Here is a 16,832-nt window from a genome sequence, read left to right on the forward strand (position 1 = left end):
TCCTTGCCTTGGGTTTTTTGGAATCATGCTTAGAAAAACCACACATGCATAGTGCTATGCATGGATCGAGACCTCAGTCCATAGTTGCACAATGTTACACATCCTCATGTGCTGGACCTATTTATATCTCCAAGCTTAATCTCCCAAAATACTCGTTTCACATCTCGTTTCTTTGACATATAGTTGCTACTTGCCCCATTACTCAATGTTCCTTGAAGTACACATTATATGTTGCATTTCTTAACAACAGCCATCTTTTGATGTTCATGTGCTATTTAGAGGCCTTTTAACCACTGCTATTTAGAGGCCTTTTAACCACTGCCTCTACACCATCATGTTCTCCCCTGCCATAGACTAACTAAAAAAATTTCCCTTGCCATCTCCACATTTGTCAGCCCCCCACAGTGCCTACCTATAAAATAGAATGGCCTAGTTGCATTGAACTGTGAAGTTGCGCCATTTGACCGTACCTAATGCTTCGTCTCCACACCTACCTATAAAGTAGAATGGCCTTAGCTGCATTGAACTATGAACTGCACCATTTGAATATACCTAATTCTTCATCTCCACGTTAGTTAGCCCACAATACAGTAGAATGGCCTAGCTTCATTTGAACTCTGAAGTTGCACTAGTTGACCATACCCAATGCTTTGTTTAGTAAGTATCTTCATTATGTAACCACTTCGAATAAAAAAAAGAGCAATGTTGAAACAAATAGGGTGTCATGTGTTTTGCCATTTGAAATATAAAAATACATCTCTGTGATAACATAATTAGCCTCTATGTTTCAACGTCTATGTTAATATGGACAAGGATAGTGCATTGATCATCATGCCACTGCATACTTTGTATTTAATTTTTTGTAAAATCAGCAATAAACACTACCACATCTTCTGGAAAGTTTCTCAAACACTCCCCATGAATTTCTTTTCTTGCCATTTGAATTTGAAATTGTGTAAGATGAATTTAGTTTTATAGATAGTTGGTGTGGTTTAGGTTCTAGCATCGATGATTGGGCTAGGTCTTGGCACCTCCAAATAAGAGCTTAATTAAGACAACCTGATTTCAAATGTTACCTTAGGGTTATGTGGGCTCATTTGGATATGTAAAGTCTAGGCCATGTAGTACAAGCTAGAAAGAAAGGGTAGGAGTACCAAAATAGGAACACTCAAGAAAAGAAGCTTGATAAACATGAAAACTAGCATCGTTTTAGAATTTTATATTAAATCTATTGTGCTCCATTTATCCGAGATATAAGTTTGAATGATGGTTATGAAAAACCCTAAGTTGATTTGGTTGTATCACACTTCAAGTTAGTTGAAAGCTTGGTACATTGGAAATTGGCTGTGAGATTTCCCAAGCATGGACTTGAATGGCATCAAATTGGCCCTAAATTGGGAAGATTGTCGTTTGCTTTTTTTAAAGGGTACCTTGTTATTGCCCCCTTACACCAACTTGGTTTTTAAGATGTACGTGTCATTATTTTACGATTTGTGAAAAATTTCTTCTTCATAAAGGAACACTAACCTAATTTATTATAGAGAACACAAAACCTAGGAGGATGCAAGCAATCATTCATGATAGAAAATGATAAATGATTCACATGTGCATGACAACAAGTTATTATATGGCCTATCAAGCAAACAATACGTGTAGTGTGAAGCTTAGTCAAGCACAGGAGACTTTGGGTCTTCCCAGATACTTCCCCGCTCAAAGTGTGTGGGTAAGGAGGTGTGCTTAGATATAAAGCCCCTCATTTTTGCAAACTCAACTCGAGAAGCAAAATTTTTACAAGAAGCTTGGTCCAAAGACGAGATATTTTATTACAAACAAGAGACATGCCCATCCATGCAATGGGTGAGATTTAAACACTCGTATTTAATTACATAAATTGCGAAACCTTAATAGGTATGGAACTTGGAAGTTCGTGTCCTGAAGGCGATTCGAACCCGGGTTCTCAAGCTAGGTTACCTGGTCTTTGTGTCTCCCTCTAGCGCTGCAGCAACGGGGGCGGTGGGGCGCCACATAAGTTTTGTACCGGAGGCAAACGGCGGGCCGTTGGCCGGTGCTAGCACAGGAGAGGCGTTTCCTTAGAGTACGGGCGCAGGACTGGCTGACATCTTCGGAGCGCACGCTTGCGGGCACAGGGCGCCGTCTTGGGGTGCTTTGAGAGCGGACCTTGGCGCGGGCGGACTGTGTCGAAGCCATGTAGCTGGGTGTGCCCGATAAGCTCGCCACCGTGAGGTCGTCGCGGAGAGAGGTGCCGGCCATGCTGTGGCATCGCGAGCTGGTGGATGCCGGAAGCCGCGCCGAGAAGCTGTTGAGCACAGGAGTCACGGTCGCCCTGCTTGCAGGGATGACCGTCTGCAGCTTCATAGACTGCCGCATTGGTGGCGCTGTCGGCTCTAATACTCGCTGTTTCGAAGATGCCTGCCGCAGTGGTGGCTCCTTAACTGGCGGCGGATGGCGAGATACAGGCGGTAGCGGCTCCTTAGCGGGTGGTGGGCGGCGATTCTCCCACGGCTGGGCGGGCATCCAACGCTGCAGCCAGTTCCAACCTACTTGCAAGCTCTTGCCGCTGTACTGGCCGTTGCCCATCAGCTGCTGCAAAAAGTGCACCAGAAAAACGTTCGTCAGTGACTTCGTCAGACGGGAACCTTGCGCGAGTGCTACTCGACTCCGGCGACGGAGCTTTTACCTGATGTGAGAACGCGTATGCCATGGCCCGCTCTCGCTTGATGGTTGCCTCGTGCTTTTCCTGCACTCTGGCTTGAATGTCCTCCACAGTCTGGGTACTATCGTCCCACTCCTGAACCCAACCTTTAACACCGTCGTGATCCTGCACATCCCATTGTCTTGTGTCATGTAACGGCAGCACAAATTGCGACGGACGGATCACGGACGGTGGGTTGTGTTTACAATACCTCTTCGTTGGCGCGGCGCTCCCACGGATGCAGGAGCGTTGCCGGCGTTTCCTCACAAAGCCGTGGGCGCCGCCCTCGCACCGCCGCCTGCGCCTGCACTAACGCCTGCATGCACCGCATTGTCGCCCTAGTTTGTTGCCTCTGACCCACCCGCCCGCGCCACAGAGCTTGCAGCCTCTGGATCCCTTTCAGTGTTCCCATAGCTTTTCTAGCCTGTGGGAAGGAAAGATGACCGTTAGGTTCCGACGGAAATGACCGACGGACTTCGTATGAAACGAATGAAGGAGTGCGACGAAGATCATCGATTCGCTACCAGATATCCTCGAAACGCCGACTGGATCTTAATCGCCGCCATCTCCTCCCGGCTGCACCACCGTGAATTCGATGATCGGCGGGTCAATTTCAGCCTCTCCGAGCGGTCAGCGTCGGTGAGCTTCGCCACTTGGGCCGCCGCCTGTGCTGCAGCGTTGGCCGCGTCCGCAGCTGCCGCCGTAGCGGCAGCCACAGCGCCAAGAGCTTGCTTGTTCTGATGGCCACTGCGCCCATAGCTTTTGCAACAAAGAGGATTCGGTAAGAATGTGGAGTCCGGAGCAGGCTGGTTAATCTCTTGAAGACGTGCTCTTGAGGATTTTCTGAAGGTCCATCGATTCTTCTCTTTGAAGGAATTTCTCAGAGAAAAGCACTTCGAGGTATCATCAAAGCATGCAATATTTAAGCAACTGCGCCCTTTGAACTTTGAAGAAGAATTAGTACTAGCAGACATTGTTTTCTCCTTTTCTCCCTTCTTAATCCACCTATTTAAGCTTTTAGAGGGGGTTTATATGTAGAGTAAATTAATCACAAAGCTTCTATTGGATGGAGTTAATTTGGAGCACTCTAATCACAAAGGATTGCATAATGCAGGTGACCACTGCTTCTGCCTATATATATATATATATATACACACACACTGCTGCAGTCTCCTTCTTCCCATCTTTTAAGACCATATACTTGGAGTTTGTGTCTTTCTGCTGCTGCTTGTCCTTTGATGGCGATAAAGCTTTCCTCACAGCCAGTTGCACTTCTTGCCCATGATGATTGCCTCAACCTACCAGTTGGTTCCTGCAATGCCAATGCACGCAACTCTGTCACATAATTGCATATGATGCATAATGTAACAAACTTAGGTTAATAATTTTGCTTGGACTAAACCTTACAAATGATTAGAAACTTCTCCATGAGGATCCCTCTTCTAATTAGCCCACAAAATTACTTGTTAATTAAGCACTAATCAAGCCACCTGACAATCAAAGGTGACAAGCCATGGTAGATATAAACAAGGTTTAATGATATGCGGCCGATAAGCAAGTGAATTGGACGTAAGCTATCATGAGCGTTGATCTATGATAAGAGACGAGCAGCGTGCATTGAGATTGTTCACGGTTTGAGAGAGAGGCAGCTGCTATGCCTGCAGGTCACAAGCCAGGACAATGACAGGGGCTCTACCTAATGCATGTTGCTTGCGCTCCACCACTCAATTGATCATATATGGGATCACTCCGTAGCCACAGTTTGCTTGCATCACAATTGAGCTCACACTCTAACACCCCACCCACCAAGCGCTTTCTCTCTCTCTCTCTCTCTCTCCCCCCTCTCTCTCCAACATATCCCATAAATCATCCTTTGATTAATATAACGGTAATTATTATCAAGTTCTCAGCCCTTTTACAGCGTTTATAATTTCCATTAACATTCACCCCATTGCTCCAACTCCGCATACGGAAATTATTTCCGGACACGCTGACCTGTCAAAGTCGTGTAGCTCCTCGCCCACTGACACACACACAAAAAAAAACCTGTCAAAATAAGGAGAAATTTTTACCTTCGTTTTCCTTTCTAAAATCTACACACCAACCGGTCTTATAACTAAAATAGACAAAAAAATCTTGGCCGTTAATTACCAAAATAGTCAAAATCTTGGCCGTTAATTACTATAAAATAGTCAAAATCTTGGTGTTACTTTCAAGGCTTATACAAATTGAGCCGTGAAAAATACACTAAAGGACGGTTTTTAACTTTATTATAAAATAATCAAAATCTTGGCCATTATTTTCAAGGGTAACACAAATTGAGCCGTGAAAAATACACTAAAGGACAGTTTTTTACTGCAATGTACCGCACAATGTCCGTTCTACATAATGTTGATCTATCCACTCATTGCACCTGTCTCTTTCTCCCTTTCTCAGAGGCTATGATGGCTAGGCAAGGCCTTAGGGAGACCTTACTCTCGAATCCCCTCTCCTCCATGGAAAGGCCTTTTCCTACGCCTTCTCATAACCTTTCTCGGAGGCCATGACGGTCGGGAAGGCATTAGGGAGACCTTACCCTATGGACTCTCGGCTCTTCCCAATCGCCCCCCTCTCCTCCATGGAAAGGCCTTTCCCTATGCCTTCTCATAACCTAATATGCACACTAACACAATTACCTCAATAATAATAATAGTTTTTGTTATTATAATAATTATAAAGTTACTATTACAAGCTCTAATATCATAGTAAAGTTACTCTTAGGAGTTCCTCCTTTATGACTCCCCCTTCCAATTCGTCTCGTCAATTGTGATGCTACTAGTAGTGTCCTTTGTGATATCCCTTTCCATATAATCCTTAACTACAGGATCTATGCATAAATGCATTATGCATAGTGCATATGCACTATAAATACTTAATGATTTATTCATAATGCATTAATAAATACTAGAGGCAAAAAAACTTAAGAAATAATCCCTGACACTCGAAGGTGCAAAAATAACAAAGAGTTCGGTCAAGGACTTACCTCTTATGCTTTTTAGAAGCTTGTACACGGTTGAGGGAGTTTGGAGAAGATTGCCTTAACCTATCCAAATAATGCCTTGACCTAGCCACAAAAAGAAAAACATTAGTAAATAATTATTAATACAACTAGCTAAGTATACAAGAGAGCATACAAGCATATAAGAGAGCAAGCAAGCATACAAGAGAGAAAGAAAGTATCTTGAGGTAAGCGTCAAACCCTAGCAATCAGTTCACTCTCAAAAAATAGAGAGTAAAGAAAACAAAGAAGATAAGGATATGGTACATACCTTGATATTTTCTTACTTGTGATGCATGTAGAGGGAGGTATTTCTTCCTTGTGAATGGAGAAGAGGGTTTTTCTTGTGAAAGGAGAAGGGGGCTTTCTTGTGAAGGGAGAAGGTCTTGTGAAGGTGAGAAGAGGGTTTTCTTGTGAAAATGGCTTATGAAGGTGAAAAGGGGATTTTCTTGTGAAGGTGAGGGCTTGTGAGAAGAGCTTGAGAAGGACTTGTGAAGGGAGAAGAAGAGGGTTTGCTTGTGATGGTGAGGGAGGGCTTATGAAGAGAGAAGAGGAGAAGGGCTTGTGAAGGGAAAAGGGCTTGTAAAGGCAAGGGGGGTAGTTATGACCCTTACACGTGGCAACACGTTGGATGCATACATTCTGTTACGTGGGATATACATGCCGATTTTGCATGGGAAACACGGGCATTGCATGGGAAAACCAATGGTGGCATACTATTGCACATTATCACTTATAAAAATCATCACTTATAATAATAAGTGTGAATGGGTAACATTCGTGGGGGTGATGGTTGTAGGCCAAAGACCCACTAATGTGTAGCATGGGGGTACCAGCGCCGCGGGTACACAAGGGGCACATGAGTATGGTGTGTAGCTAGTAACGTACACACTGGATGCCCGGGGTCACTGGTGTATATAATGGTTGGGTGGTTAAACATGGTATGCCAAGCTAGGTTTGTGTTTTGCTATTCTTGAGTTCACCTTGTTCTCTCTCACGTTTGCATGAGGCTTGATTTAGATATTTACCTTGCATGGAGGCCTGAGATTTCATATCAGAGCTTAGGTACTTGTTCTTGGCTATGGGGAAATGTTTGTAGAGCAGGTTTGAGCTTCTCTGAGCAAGGAGAGGCGTGAAGATCTACATCCATCCACCCGTTTTGTTTTCGTTTGTCGCTTCCGTCACATTGATTGTTGCCATTATTGTGGTTCTTGCTACAAGGTGTGTGGATAGGCCACACCTTGGTGAGGTCTTTGTGTTGCCTCACAGAACACAAGTCTTGGTCTCTCTCCTTCTCGACCTTGCAACACAAGCAAGTAGCGACCATCGCCATAGCCACCATCGACTGTCAGCAATGGAACTCAAAGAAGAAGAAGAAAAAAGGAAATCCATGATTTCTTTTATTAAAAATAAAGCCCTAAATCTCTTTATTTTAAAGGTTCCTTGGAGGAGGTTCATATGCGGTGATCTCAGCAAAAAGAATTTCCTTCTGGTCGTTTGTTACTCGCAGGGCAATTGGCACAATGTTTGAAGCTGTAGTTCTACATGGTTTCAAGCTTCATCGACTTAGACATCCTTACGAATAGGGGGCTCACTTATCCCTTCTCTTTTATTTTGCCATCGTTTGGTGCTACTTGCATATTATTGGTTAAAAATGGAATCCAATCACTTTGCTCCTGTACACAAACCCTATCATAGGCCCGATTCCTAGATTTGTTTTGTGCCCAATGGAATAAACACCCAAGTCTATTCCTCTTCATCAACAAATGCATTATTTGTGGGAGAAAATGAATTTATTTATGAATGATATCCACACTATTATAACACCTATAGTACCTCAGCTGTACCCATCCCTTGGGTAATCGTCGTGAGGGTACTTTGAAAAAGCAATTAAAGCCAAAACTTACACTAAAGGATTTGAAACCACCAAAGTACACTGGCACTTTACCTTCTCACAAGGCTAATGCAGTAGATCAGTGGCTTTCTAAGTGGGAATAATGCTTTACTTTATGTGATATCACAGATGAGCACATTAGAATCCATGTTGCATATAATTTACAAGATGTGGCTCATCATTGGTGAATGTGTACCTTGAACCTTTGATCGAGGAGAGCTTAAGACACTATTGCATTAAGCATTAAGGAGTTCCATCTACAACAAAAGGAGTCCCCCAATATCCTCTAAGAGTAGGTAATTGGGAAGTATTGTGGGGGAGAGGATCATCCCATATGCCACCGTTGGGAATGACAAGGTACTCAATCTTCGTTGGTCTCCCATATGGGACAAAGCTAAGAATCAATCATCTTCTAGATCTAATGCACATCATAAACAATGTAGCATTGAATATTTGGGACCACATAATTGGCAAGAGAGATTCTTTAGCGGTTTAGGAGGACTTAAGATTGATTGAATACCTCCCCACCACTTGGCCAATAGTTCACGTAAAGAGAATGTGGGGGAGAGAGAGAGCTTGAGTTCCTTGCAAGAAAACACACACACACACACACACACACACACACACAAGAGAATGCAAGACACAAGAGAGAGATGGATGGCTGAATTTTCTTCTATCTTCTTCTCTTCTCTAGAACCATATAACAAAAAGATAAGAGTACATACATAAAGAGAAAGTACTCTCCTACAACATACAAAGTGGTCGGTCTATAGTGTGAACCCGGCTGGCTCTATAACTAAGACATAACTTTAGTACTCCAAAGTGGCTATCACACAGCCTGTCATCCACCACTAGTGGCATATTAACCATAATTGCACCAACCGTGCCAGTGACACAAGTGCGGATACTATCACCCAGGCGCGTCATCAATGTCTATTGTAGCACTAGTTGAGCTCGATATCTCAACACTCCCCCTCGAGCTCAACTCCACACACTGCACTCCAAGCTCGCTCCTAAACCTGTGGAGCTTCGCTGTGCTCAATGCCTTTGTGAAGATGTCAGCCACCTGATCCTCTATGATCACATATATGATCTACATCATCTTATAGAACCTTCTCCCTCACAAAGTGATAATGCACCTCAATGTGCTTCATTCTATCATGGTATACTAGGTTACAAGCCAACTGTATGCTACTCATGTTGTCACAATAAATGACAACTTCTCTATCCACGGGCTCACCCATATCATCAAGTAGCTTCTAAAACCAAGCTGCAGCACCCCTGTACTCTGCCTCTATACTCGATAAGGCAACTGTTGGTTGCTTCTTACTGCTCCAACTCACAGCTCCCAAATGAGAACATAAAACCACTGGTAGATCTCATGTCTACAACACTACCATCCCAATCAGCATGTAGTTGCATCTCTATACCAGCCTCATAGAAAAGTCCATAATCAACTGTGGACTTATAAACTCAGAATCTGTCTAGCCGCATCCAAGTGTGGCTTCCTAGGGGCCTGCATAAACTGACTCACAAGTCCAACATCATAACTCAAGTTTTCCCTAGTAATGGTTGTGTAGATTAAGCTACGTGCTATGTGCCTGTATGTAGTGGGGTCCTCCAAAAGCTCACCTGTATATGCAGAAAGCTTTGTGTTATGATCCAATGGCACTGAAATAAGCTTATAGCCTATCATACCATACTTGGACAACATATCCAAGCCATATTGTCTCTGCAAAATAACAAAATGCCATGAGGTGATCTCACCACCTCTATGCCCAAAAATATCACAGCTCACCCAAATCCTTCATCTCAAACTTTTGCCATGAGGTGATCTCACCACCTCTATGCCCAAAAATAACAAAATGCCATGAGGTGATCTCACCACCTCTATGCCCAAAAATATCACAGCTCACCCAAATCCTTCATCTCAAACTTTTGCTTCAAAAGCCTCTTGACATCTTATACGTCAACATCAATATCATAGTGATAATCAAGTCATCCACATAGACTAACAGCATGACTCTTCTATCTGTCTTTTTTACATAAAGTGAAAAATCTGCATTGGATATCTGAAATTCAATAGCAACAAGATGCTACCCGATCTTGTTTGAACATGCTTTGGGTGCCTGCTTCAAGCCATACTATAAGGCTTTGTGTAGCCTGCACGCAAAATCTGGGTGTGCATCACTCTCATAACCTGGTGGCTGCATCATGTAAACTTCTTCTTGCAAACCACCATGCAAGAAGGCATTCTTTACATCCATCTGATGTAAAGACCAAGATGTAAAGACCAACCCCTTGTTGTAGCCATAGCAATGATAGCTCTCATGGTTGCCATTCTTGCAACCGCGCTAAATGTCTCTTCATAGTCAATGCCATAAGTCTGCGCATAGCCTTTGGCCACCAATCTTGCCTTATACCTACTCACTAAACCATCAGCATTATGCTTGACTTTATACATCCAATTCCTTCTTTTCCTTAGGCAAAGGCACTAACTCCGATGTTGCATTTGAATCCAATGCTGTCATCTCCTCATTCATGGCATCTTCCAATTTCTTATTTCCAAATGCTTGCTCAAAACAAGTGGGCTTTAATTCTTGTATCGCTTTAACCATGTAAGCATAATGATGGGTTGTATATCCATCATATCTCAACCTGTCAACAGGGTACTAATCCTCGTAGACCTGCATACACCCAGATCACTGCCAAATGTTCTCAAAAAAGCCCTCGTTCTCCTTACACCAAGAGTAACCACAAATGAGATACCAAGCTCCTCATCAAGACTCTGCTTAGAGCCGCTAGAGTCACCATCCACATATGAGTGACCTATTGATAGATTAGGCATAAAGGTTGATCTACCTTTTCCTTCCCTCTACATGATACATGTGTACCTACATCCTCAACCTGCCTAACCATGGGCTAACATTGGATCCATTGCTAGAGGATTCTCTAGGTCCACTAGGCACCTGTGGTTGCTCCTCTACATGTGGTGCAGCATCAACACCTCTTACATCTACATCTTCTGTTGCCTTCACACTGTCGGTGCATACCAGCTACTCATCTCGTCAAAGATAACATCTCTACTTACTCGCATTTCACGAGTGGTAGGGTTATAACATCGATAGCTTTTCTGTTCCATAGCATAACCAATAAAGATGCATTTCTCTACCTTTGGATCCAGCTTTGTCCTCACTTCATTAGGAACATGTATATATGCAATACACCCAAACACTTTTAAGTGAGACACATCTGGTCTTATGCTTGTAAATTTTTGTTCAGGCATCATACCATGAACAATCGGTGTCCTGTTCATAATATACATAGTAGTTACCTACTACTTCTACCCAAAAATAATGTGGCATACTCTTTTCAACCATCAAGGTACGTCCCAATTTTGTAATGTTCCTATGTTTTCTTTCTGTAACACCATTTTGTTGTGGAGTGTATCTACATGTAAACAGTCTCTTGATTCCATGCTTCCTCAAGAAATCGCTGAACTCATTGGAGAAATATTCTCCCTCACTGTTTGATCTCATGCATTTTATTTGCATGCCTTTTTCCTTCTCAACCAAGGCTTTAAATCTCTGAAAGTGAGCAAACACCTCACTTTTCTCCTTCATGAATGTAAACCCACACTTTCCTAGTGTGGTGTCAATGAATGTAACATAATACCTACAACCTGCAATTGTTGCAATCTTGGTCGGCGGTCCCCATACATCTGAATGTATGACATCTAATGGCCTTGCACTGACATGCTTTTCATGTGGGAAAGCATGTTTGGCCTGTTTATCAAGATGGCATGCTTCACATACTTTGTGCACATACCATCAATCTTAAACTTTGGCAAAATTGTAACAATATTTTGGTCATGTGCATAGACTGTAGTCACTGTACATTCACATGACCAATGCATTTGTGCCATATGTCAATATCTACAAATGACACATGCATAAACATGGCTACCTTTACTTCAGGCATGTTCACATCCAAAGTAAACATCCTACCATTTCTGTTACCCTTTGCAACCAAGCGACACTGATTTTTTAAGTCTTCCACAACATTCTTGAGGATTAAGCCTCACTTGTAGACCCTACTCAACCATCTGTCCAACAAAAACCAGGTTCTTTATAATATTTGGAACATAAAGTATAGTACTTCATTTTTCCATCCTGCATAGACAATTAAACTACTGAGTAGTACTTCAGCACAACCTGTAGGTCACCAAGTCTGACCATAGTACATGCATACATCCAATGTCAACAATACATGTGCAAACACTATTTGTACTCGCAAAATGCACTAACGCACTAATGCCAGTGACAGTTCTCAACCAGAACTTCCCAAAACTGCAAAAATACCTTGCAGCCCCAGTGAGGATAGAACAGTGATCAAAACGTGCTCGAAATGCGTTTCTGGCTGTGCAAAACTCAGTACAAAGTACTGCGTACCACATATGATCTAAGCTTGTTAGCATTGATTTAAATGTTTGGTAAATGTTGAATTAATGCTTAAATGCCTAGAATGCCATGTCACTTGTACACAAACTGGGTGTGCACGTGACATTAACCGAGTCTAGTTGGTCAGTAAAAAAACAAGCCCTCTAGGCTAGCAAGCTACTACAGCCAACCAGGGAAAAAACTATAGCACCCCCATGTGGAGCAAAACTGGGAAAAAATGGACAGTGAGGAAAAAATGGAGAAACTCCTACACGGGCAGGCACACCCACTAAAAGATCCCTGTCCCCATCGTGCAACGAATTCAGGGGTGCCAGTAGCGAAAGTAGCATTTCTTACGCGGGGCAAGGTCCCTCACTCGGGGCCTTGCCCACGGATATCCGGACAAGAGACTAATCCCTTGGTTCTTCCAAAACCGAACCCAGAAAAACTTCCCTAGCCCGGAAAGCACGAGCGATTCCTCCAGGATATTTTTACTCTATCATAGTCAAGAGCCTTAACTAACTGAACTGATCTAACCAAACTCGTAAGTATCATAGTCAGATCAAGGAAAAGACTTGCACTTGGATCATAGAAACCAACGCTTTTTTCCTCATTGAGAGGCATAGCCGTTGATTCTTTTCCATAGAACATTTTTTATCCGAGATTTACTTCATCTATCGTACCATAACAGAATTGAGTCTCATTTTAGGGATCCATCAGTCCAGCCTAAACCCATCCAGTCCCGTGAGTTAGTCAACCTCCCAACCACTGTAGTGATGGGATCCAATTAGGAATTTGGTTAGGTTTTGTCCTGGGTACCAAGGAAAAGAGTTCCCAGGCCCCCTAGCCGGATATTCATGAAAACTTAAAACTAGTCACACCACTTATACACCGAATACGAAATTGCCTTTTACATAGATTTAGCTATCTTTAAAACAATCATTTAATGAAATCATAGTGTCACTGATTATAATCCTCAAAATCTCTAGTTGAATCCTTATTTCCAGTCATTCCTTCATTGGTGTACCTATGGCATCATTGGCAACCAGAATGCTCACCACCTGTCCACTTAGGGGCCTTTTTGATGGTTCCTAGCTCATAGTACTCGGCAATATATTCACATATCAAAATGGAATCTCCATTGAAGATCAGCAAGATCAGCAAGGTCAACCAACGGATCCATATAAAAGAGCCATGGACTCATCCGTTGAGGATCAGCAAGATCAACCAACGGATCCATATAAAAGAGCCATGGACTCATCCGTTGAGGACCAGCAAGGTCAATCAACCAGATCCATGCCCAAATTCAGAAAACAACTCTTACTCCTTGTTCCAATATCTTCCATGACGCACGTGTGGGTATCTTCGGCGACCCAGAGCCCGAGCACCGTATGGTCAGCACCCTCTAGGATCCTTCGCAGGTCACCTAGCACTTCACTCATAGGCCGCTTCCTTGGTCCCTCATCCACCGTACCGAAAGCTAACCATTTAAATCGAACCGAGGCTGGTCAAGACCTCGCCCAACTTTGTTACATGAGACGTCCTCTGTTGACTCTCCTCAGCTGTTGCAACTTTATCAGTTAGGTCTCCACAACCTCATTCATCACAAGACAATCAAAATGCTTCCCAGCATTTTTGACATAAAATAGTCATTTAAAAATAGGTCATAAATACAGTTTCTATAATGAACTCTCGTCTTTCCACATTATTCCACATTATTTAATTCCACATCCATTTCATATGTATTCCTATTCTCATCCAATCACATCATTTTCATCTCATCACATCTTTCCTCAATTTATCCTCATCAAATCTCATCCACTCGCATCTACCCATATCCACATCTCATCACATCACATTCATTCACATCCCATCCATTCAGACCACATCACATTCACTCACATCATATCTCATTCACTCACATCACATCTCATTCATTTTACCTCACATCTCATTCATTCACATCTATCCCGATTCACATCCCATCACATCACATTCATTCATATCCATCACATTCACATTCATTCATATCCATCACATTCATTCTCATCACCATCCCATCACATACATTCTATCCACATCACATCACATCTATCCACACACATTCATACGCATCTCATCTCATTCATCCACATCCATCCAATCGTTCACATGTACGACTACCCACATCTATCCATACATTTATATCTATCACTTCACATCCACATATATTCATGTCACATCATATCTCTATACATCACATCACATTCTTTCACATACACATACACATCCATTCTTCACATACACATTCACATCCATTCTTCACATACACATCCACATCCATTCGTTCACATACACATTCACATCCATTTTCATCACATATCATCCACTCACATCCCATATCATTTACATCCTGATTCACATGACATCACATCTCTTCCATTCATTCACATCTATCTGATTCACATCACATCTATTCATAGAATTTAAACATAGATTTTAAGAGAATTCTAATTTTGATATAAAATTTATTTTATGCATCTATTTATGCATAAAAATCAACTTTAATGAGAATAACACTTGAAAAAAAAATATTCCTTTATGCATCTTAAAATTCAAATTTAATGAGAATAATAATTCCTTTATGCATCTTTCTATGCATAAAAATAATTCCTTTATGCATCTTTCTATGCATAAAAATCAAATTTAATGAGAATAACACTTTTGAAATAAAAATAATTCCTTTATGCATCTTAAAAATCAAATTTAATGAGAATAACACTTTTGAAATAAAAATAATTCCTTTATGTATCTTAAAAATCAAATTTAATGAGAATAACACTTTTGAAATAAAAATAATTCCTTTATGCATCTTTCTATGCATAAAAATCAAATTTAACAAGAATAACACTTTTAAAATAAAAATATGGATCTTTCTATGCATAAAAATCAAATATAATGAGAATAACACTTTTGAAATAAAAAAAATTCCTTTATGCATCTTAAAAATCAAATTTAATGAGAATAACACTTTTGAAATAAAAATAATTCTTTTATGCATCTTTCTATGCATAAAAATCAAATTTAATGAGAATAACACTTTTAAAATAAAAATAATTCCTTTATGCATCTTTCTACGCATAAAAATCAAATTTAATGAGAATAACACTTTTGAAATAAAAAAAATTCCTTTATGCATCTTTCTATGCATAAAAAATAATTTTAATAATTAATATCAGTGATATCCATACATATTCATAGGTGAGTATGTACATGGAATAATTAGAATATTTCTTTTAGATGCAAAAATGGTGGGAATTACTCTTTTGGAATAAAATAAAAATCTTTTCCACAAAATTCTGGAAAACTTTGCCAAAACCTCCTTTGTATGGCTGACCATTTCTCATTTTTAACATTCTATTTTTGACTTAAATTAACCCAAATTAGATTCCAAGAACTTTAATCTAAATCAAGAGAGTAAACAATAAAAAGAGTTTAATTAATCCTTCTAGGATTAAGAAAGGCTGGAATGTAAAGAAGAGAAGGGGTGGCCTTTTCATCAAAGGCATAGCATTAGAATTTAACAAAGCATAAAATTTAAGAAAACCATAGATTTAAAATTCAAAAAAGAGTAAGAAATTAGCTTACATGGAGCGTGTAAGCTCTCCTTTGGCTTGAGGGATTGAAGGTTCTACTCTTGTTTGAAGCAAGAGTGGCCACCAATTCACTTTAGAGAGGATTAGGCCAAAAATAATTGAATTATTAACAAATTCAATGTTAAATGGCTCAACATAGGAGCAGAGTCTTTAATTTATCTCTTCCCTAAATTTGGATTAATCCTATTGGTCCATAGAAACCTTAATTCAAAATTTTCAAAAAATCTGGACCCTTAGGCTTTTGTGCACATTATAATTTATTTCTAATGCACCTCAAGAATTTCTTTTTGAACTTCTGATTCGGGGGAATTTATTTTAATAAGAAGGGATATTTTTCCATCCAAAGATATCTAAAAAATCGAATTACCTCTCTCTAGAACATTTTCTTTCTCTAGGCCAAAATAGATAGAAACAAGATCTGTTATTATTCTGAAAAGGGGATTGATATACAATGGGGAGGGGTGGAACAACTGAAGTTGAATTCCAGGGGATTAAGTTTCGAGAAAAGGATATTTTTTCCATTCTGGAACTTCCCATATCTTGGGCTATATCTTTTAGGCGGTGGAAGTTTGGAATCACCTTCTTGAATTAAAAACCTTTTGAAAGGTGCTGGTGCTGGCTTCGGTAGGACTTTGACATCAAAGGCCTTGGCAAAATCCTTCGCCATCCGCACTGCTTCGGCCATGGAAACTGGCTTGGCATTCTTCACCAGGATATTCAAAGGTTCGTTCAATCCCCGAATGAAGCTGGCCATCAGCTGTTCTTCATCCAAGCAGTGGCGACGTATTTGAGGAGGAGAGAGAATGCTTGGTGATATATTTCAATAGTTCTACTCCCCTGGGTGCAAGAGCATATTGCTTTTATGCCCGAGAAAACTACAAAAAGGGGGATCATGTGCTGTATTATAGGCTCCTACAGTGCTCGTTCTTTTGCAGGAGTTTGCTAGTATTTGCAGTATGCACATTGTTTCTGAGACTGTGTCTGTTATCAGGTTCTTTTATATGCTATGGCTTGTACACGAATTTGGAGCTCCTGGAGCACTATGGCTCTATGCTACCTCAAAATCCCAATGACAAGGTATCCATTAGGCTGCACACCTTCAAAAGTTTTACGC

General features: G+C 41.0%; 1 protein-coding gene across 4 annotated transcripts; it reads right to left on the bottom strand.

Annotated features, from left to right (window-relative positions):
- Positions 1 to 1,799: 1,799 nt before the first annotated feature.
- Positions 1,800 to 4,481, bottom strand: LOC147630455 (protein IQ-DOMAIN 2-like). Of its 4 annotated transcripts, none has more exons than XM_086810325.1 (5): positions 4,204 to 4,481; positions 3,238 to 4,025; positions 2,925 to 3,137; positions 2,699 to 2,839; positions 1,800 to 2,604 (listed from the first exon to the last, which is right to left on the bottom strand). In XM_086810325.1, the coding sequence occupies exons 2-5, from the start codon at positions 3,685 to 3,687 to the stop codon at positions 1,963 to 1,965; spliced, it is 1,446 nt and encodes a 481-aa protein (XP_086666451.1). In that variant the 5' UTR covers positions 3,688 to 4,025; positions 4,204 to 4,481; the 3' UTR covers positions 1,800 to 1,962. The 4 variants fall into 4 exon arrangements, with proteins under 4 accessions (XP_086666451.1, XP_086666454.1, XP_086666453.1 ...); XM_086810328.1 differs by having other exon boundaries at positions 1,800 to 2,601; positions 4,204 to 4,470; XM_086810327.1 differs by having other exon boundaries at positions 1,800 to 2,601; positions 4,121 to 4,423.
- Positions 4,482 to 16,832: the final 12,351 nt, after the last annotated feature.

Source organism: Cibotium barometz, chromosome 16, assembly GCF_041138505.1.
Source record: "Cibotium barometz isolate CiBa-2024 chromosome 16, ASM4113850v1, whole genome shotgun sequence".
NCBI classification, from domain to species: Eukaryota; Viridiplantae; Streptophyta; class Polypodiopsida; order Cyatheales; family Cibotiaceae; genus Cibotium; species Cibotium barometz.

Excerpts from the sequence above, each read along its gene's own strand:
- LOC147630455 (XM_086810325.1), bottom strand. The coding sequence starts at position 3,687 with ATGTCTGCTAGTACTAATTCTTCTTCAAAGTTCAAAGGGCGCAGTTGC. Across the intron at positions 2,840-2,924 it reads AGCGCCGCGCCAACGAAGAG|GATCACGACGGTGTTAAAGG; the intron begins GTATTGTAAACA and ends TGGGATGTGCAG. Across the intron at positions 2,605-2,698 it reads CATACGCGTTCTCACATCAG|CAGCTGATGGGCAACGGCCA; the intron begins GTAAAAGCTCCG and ends CACTTTTTGCAG.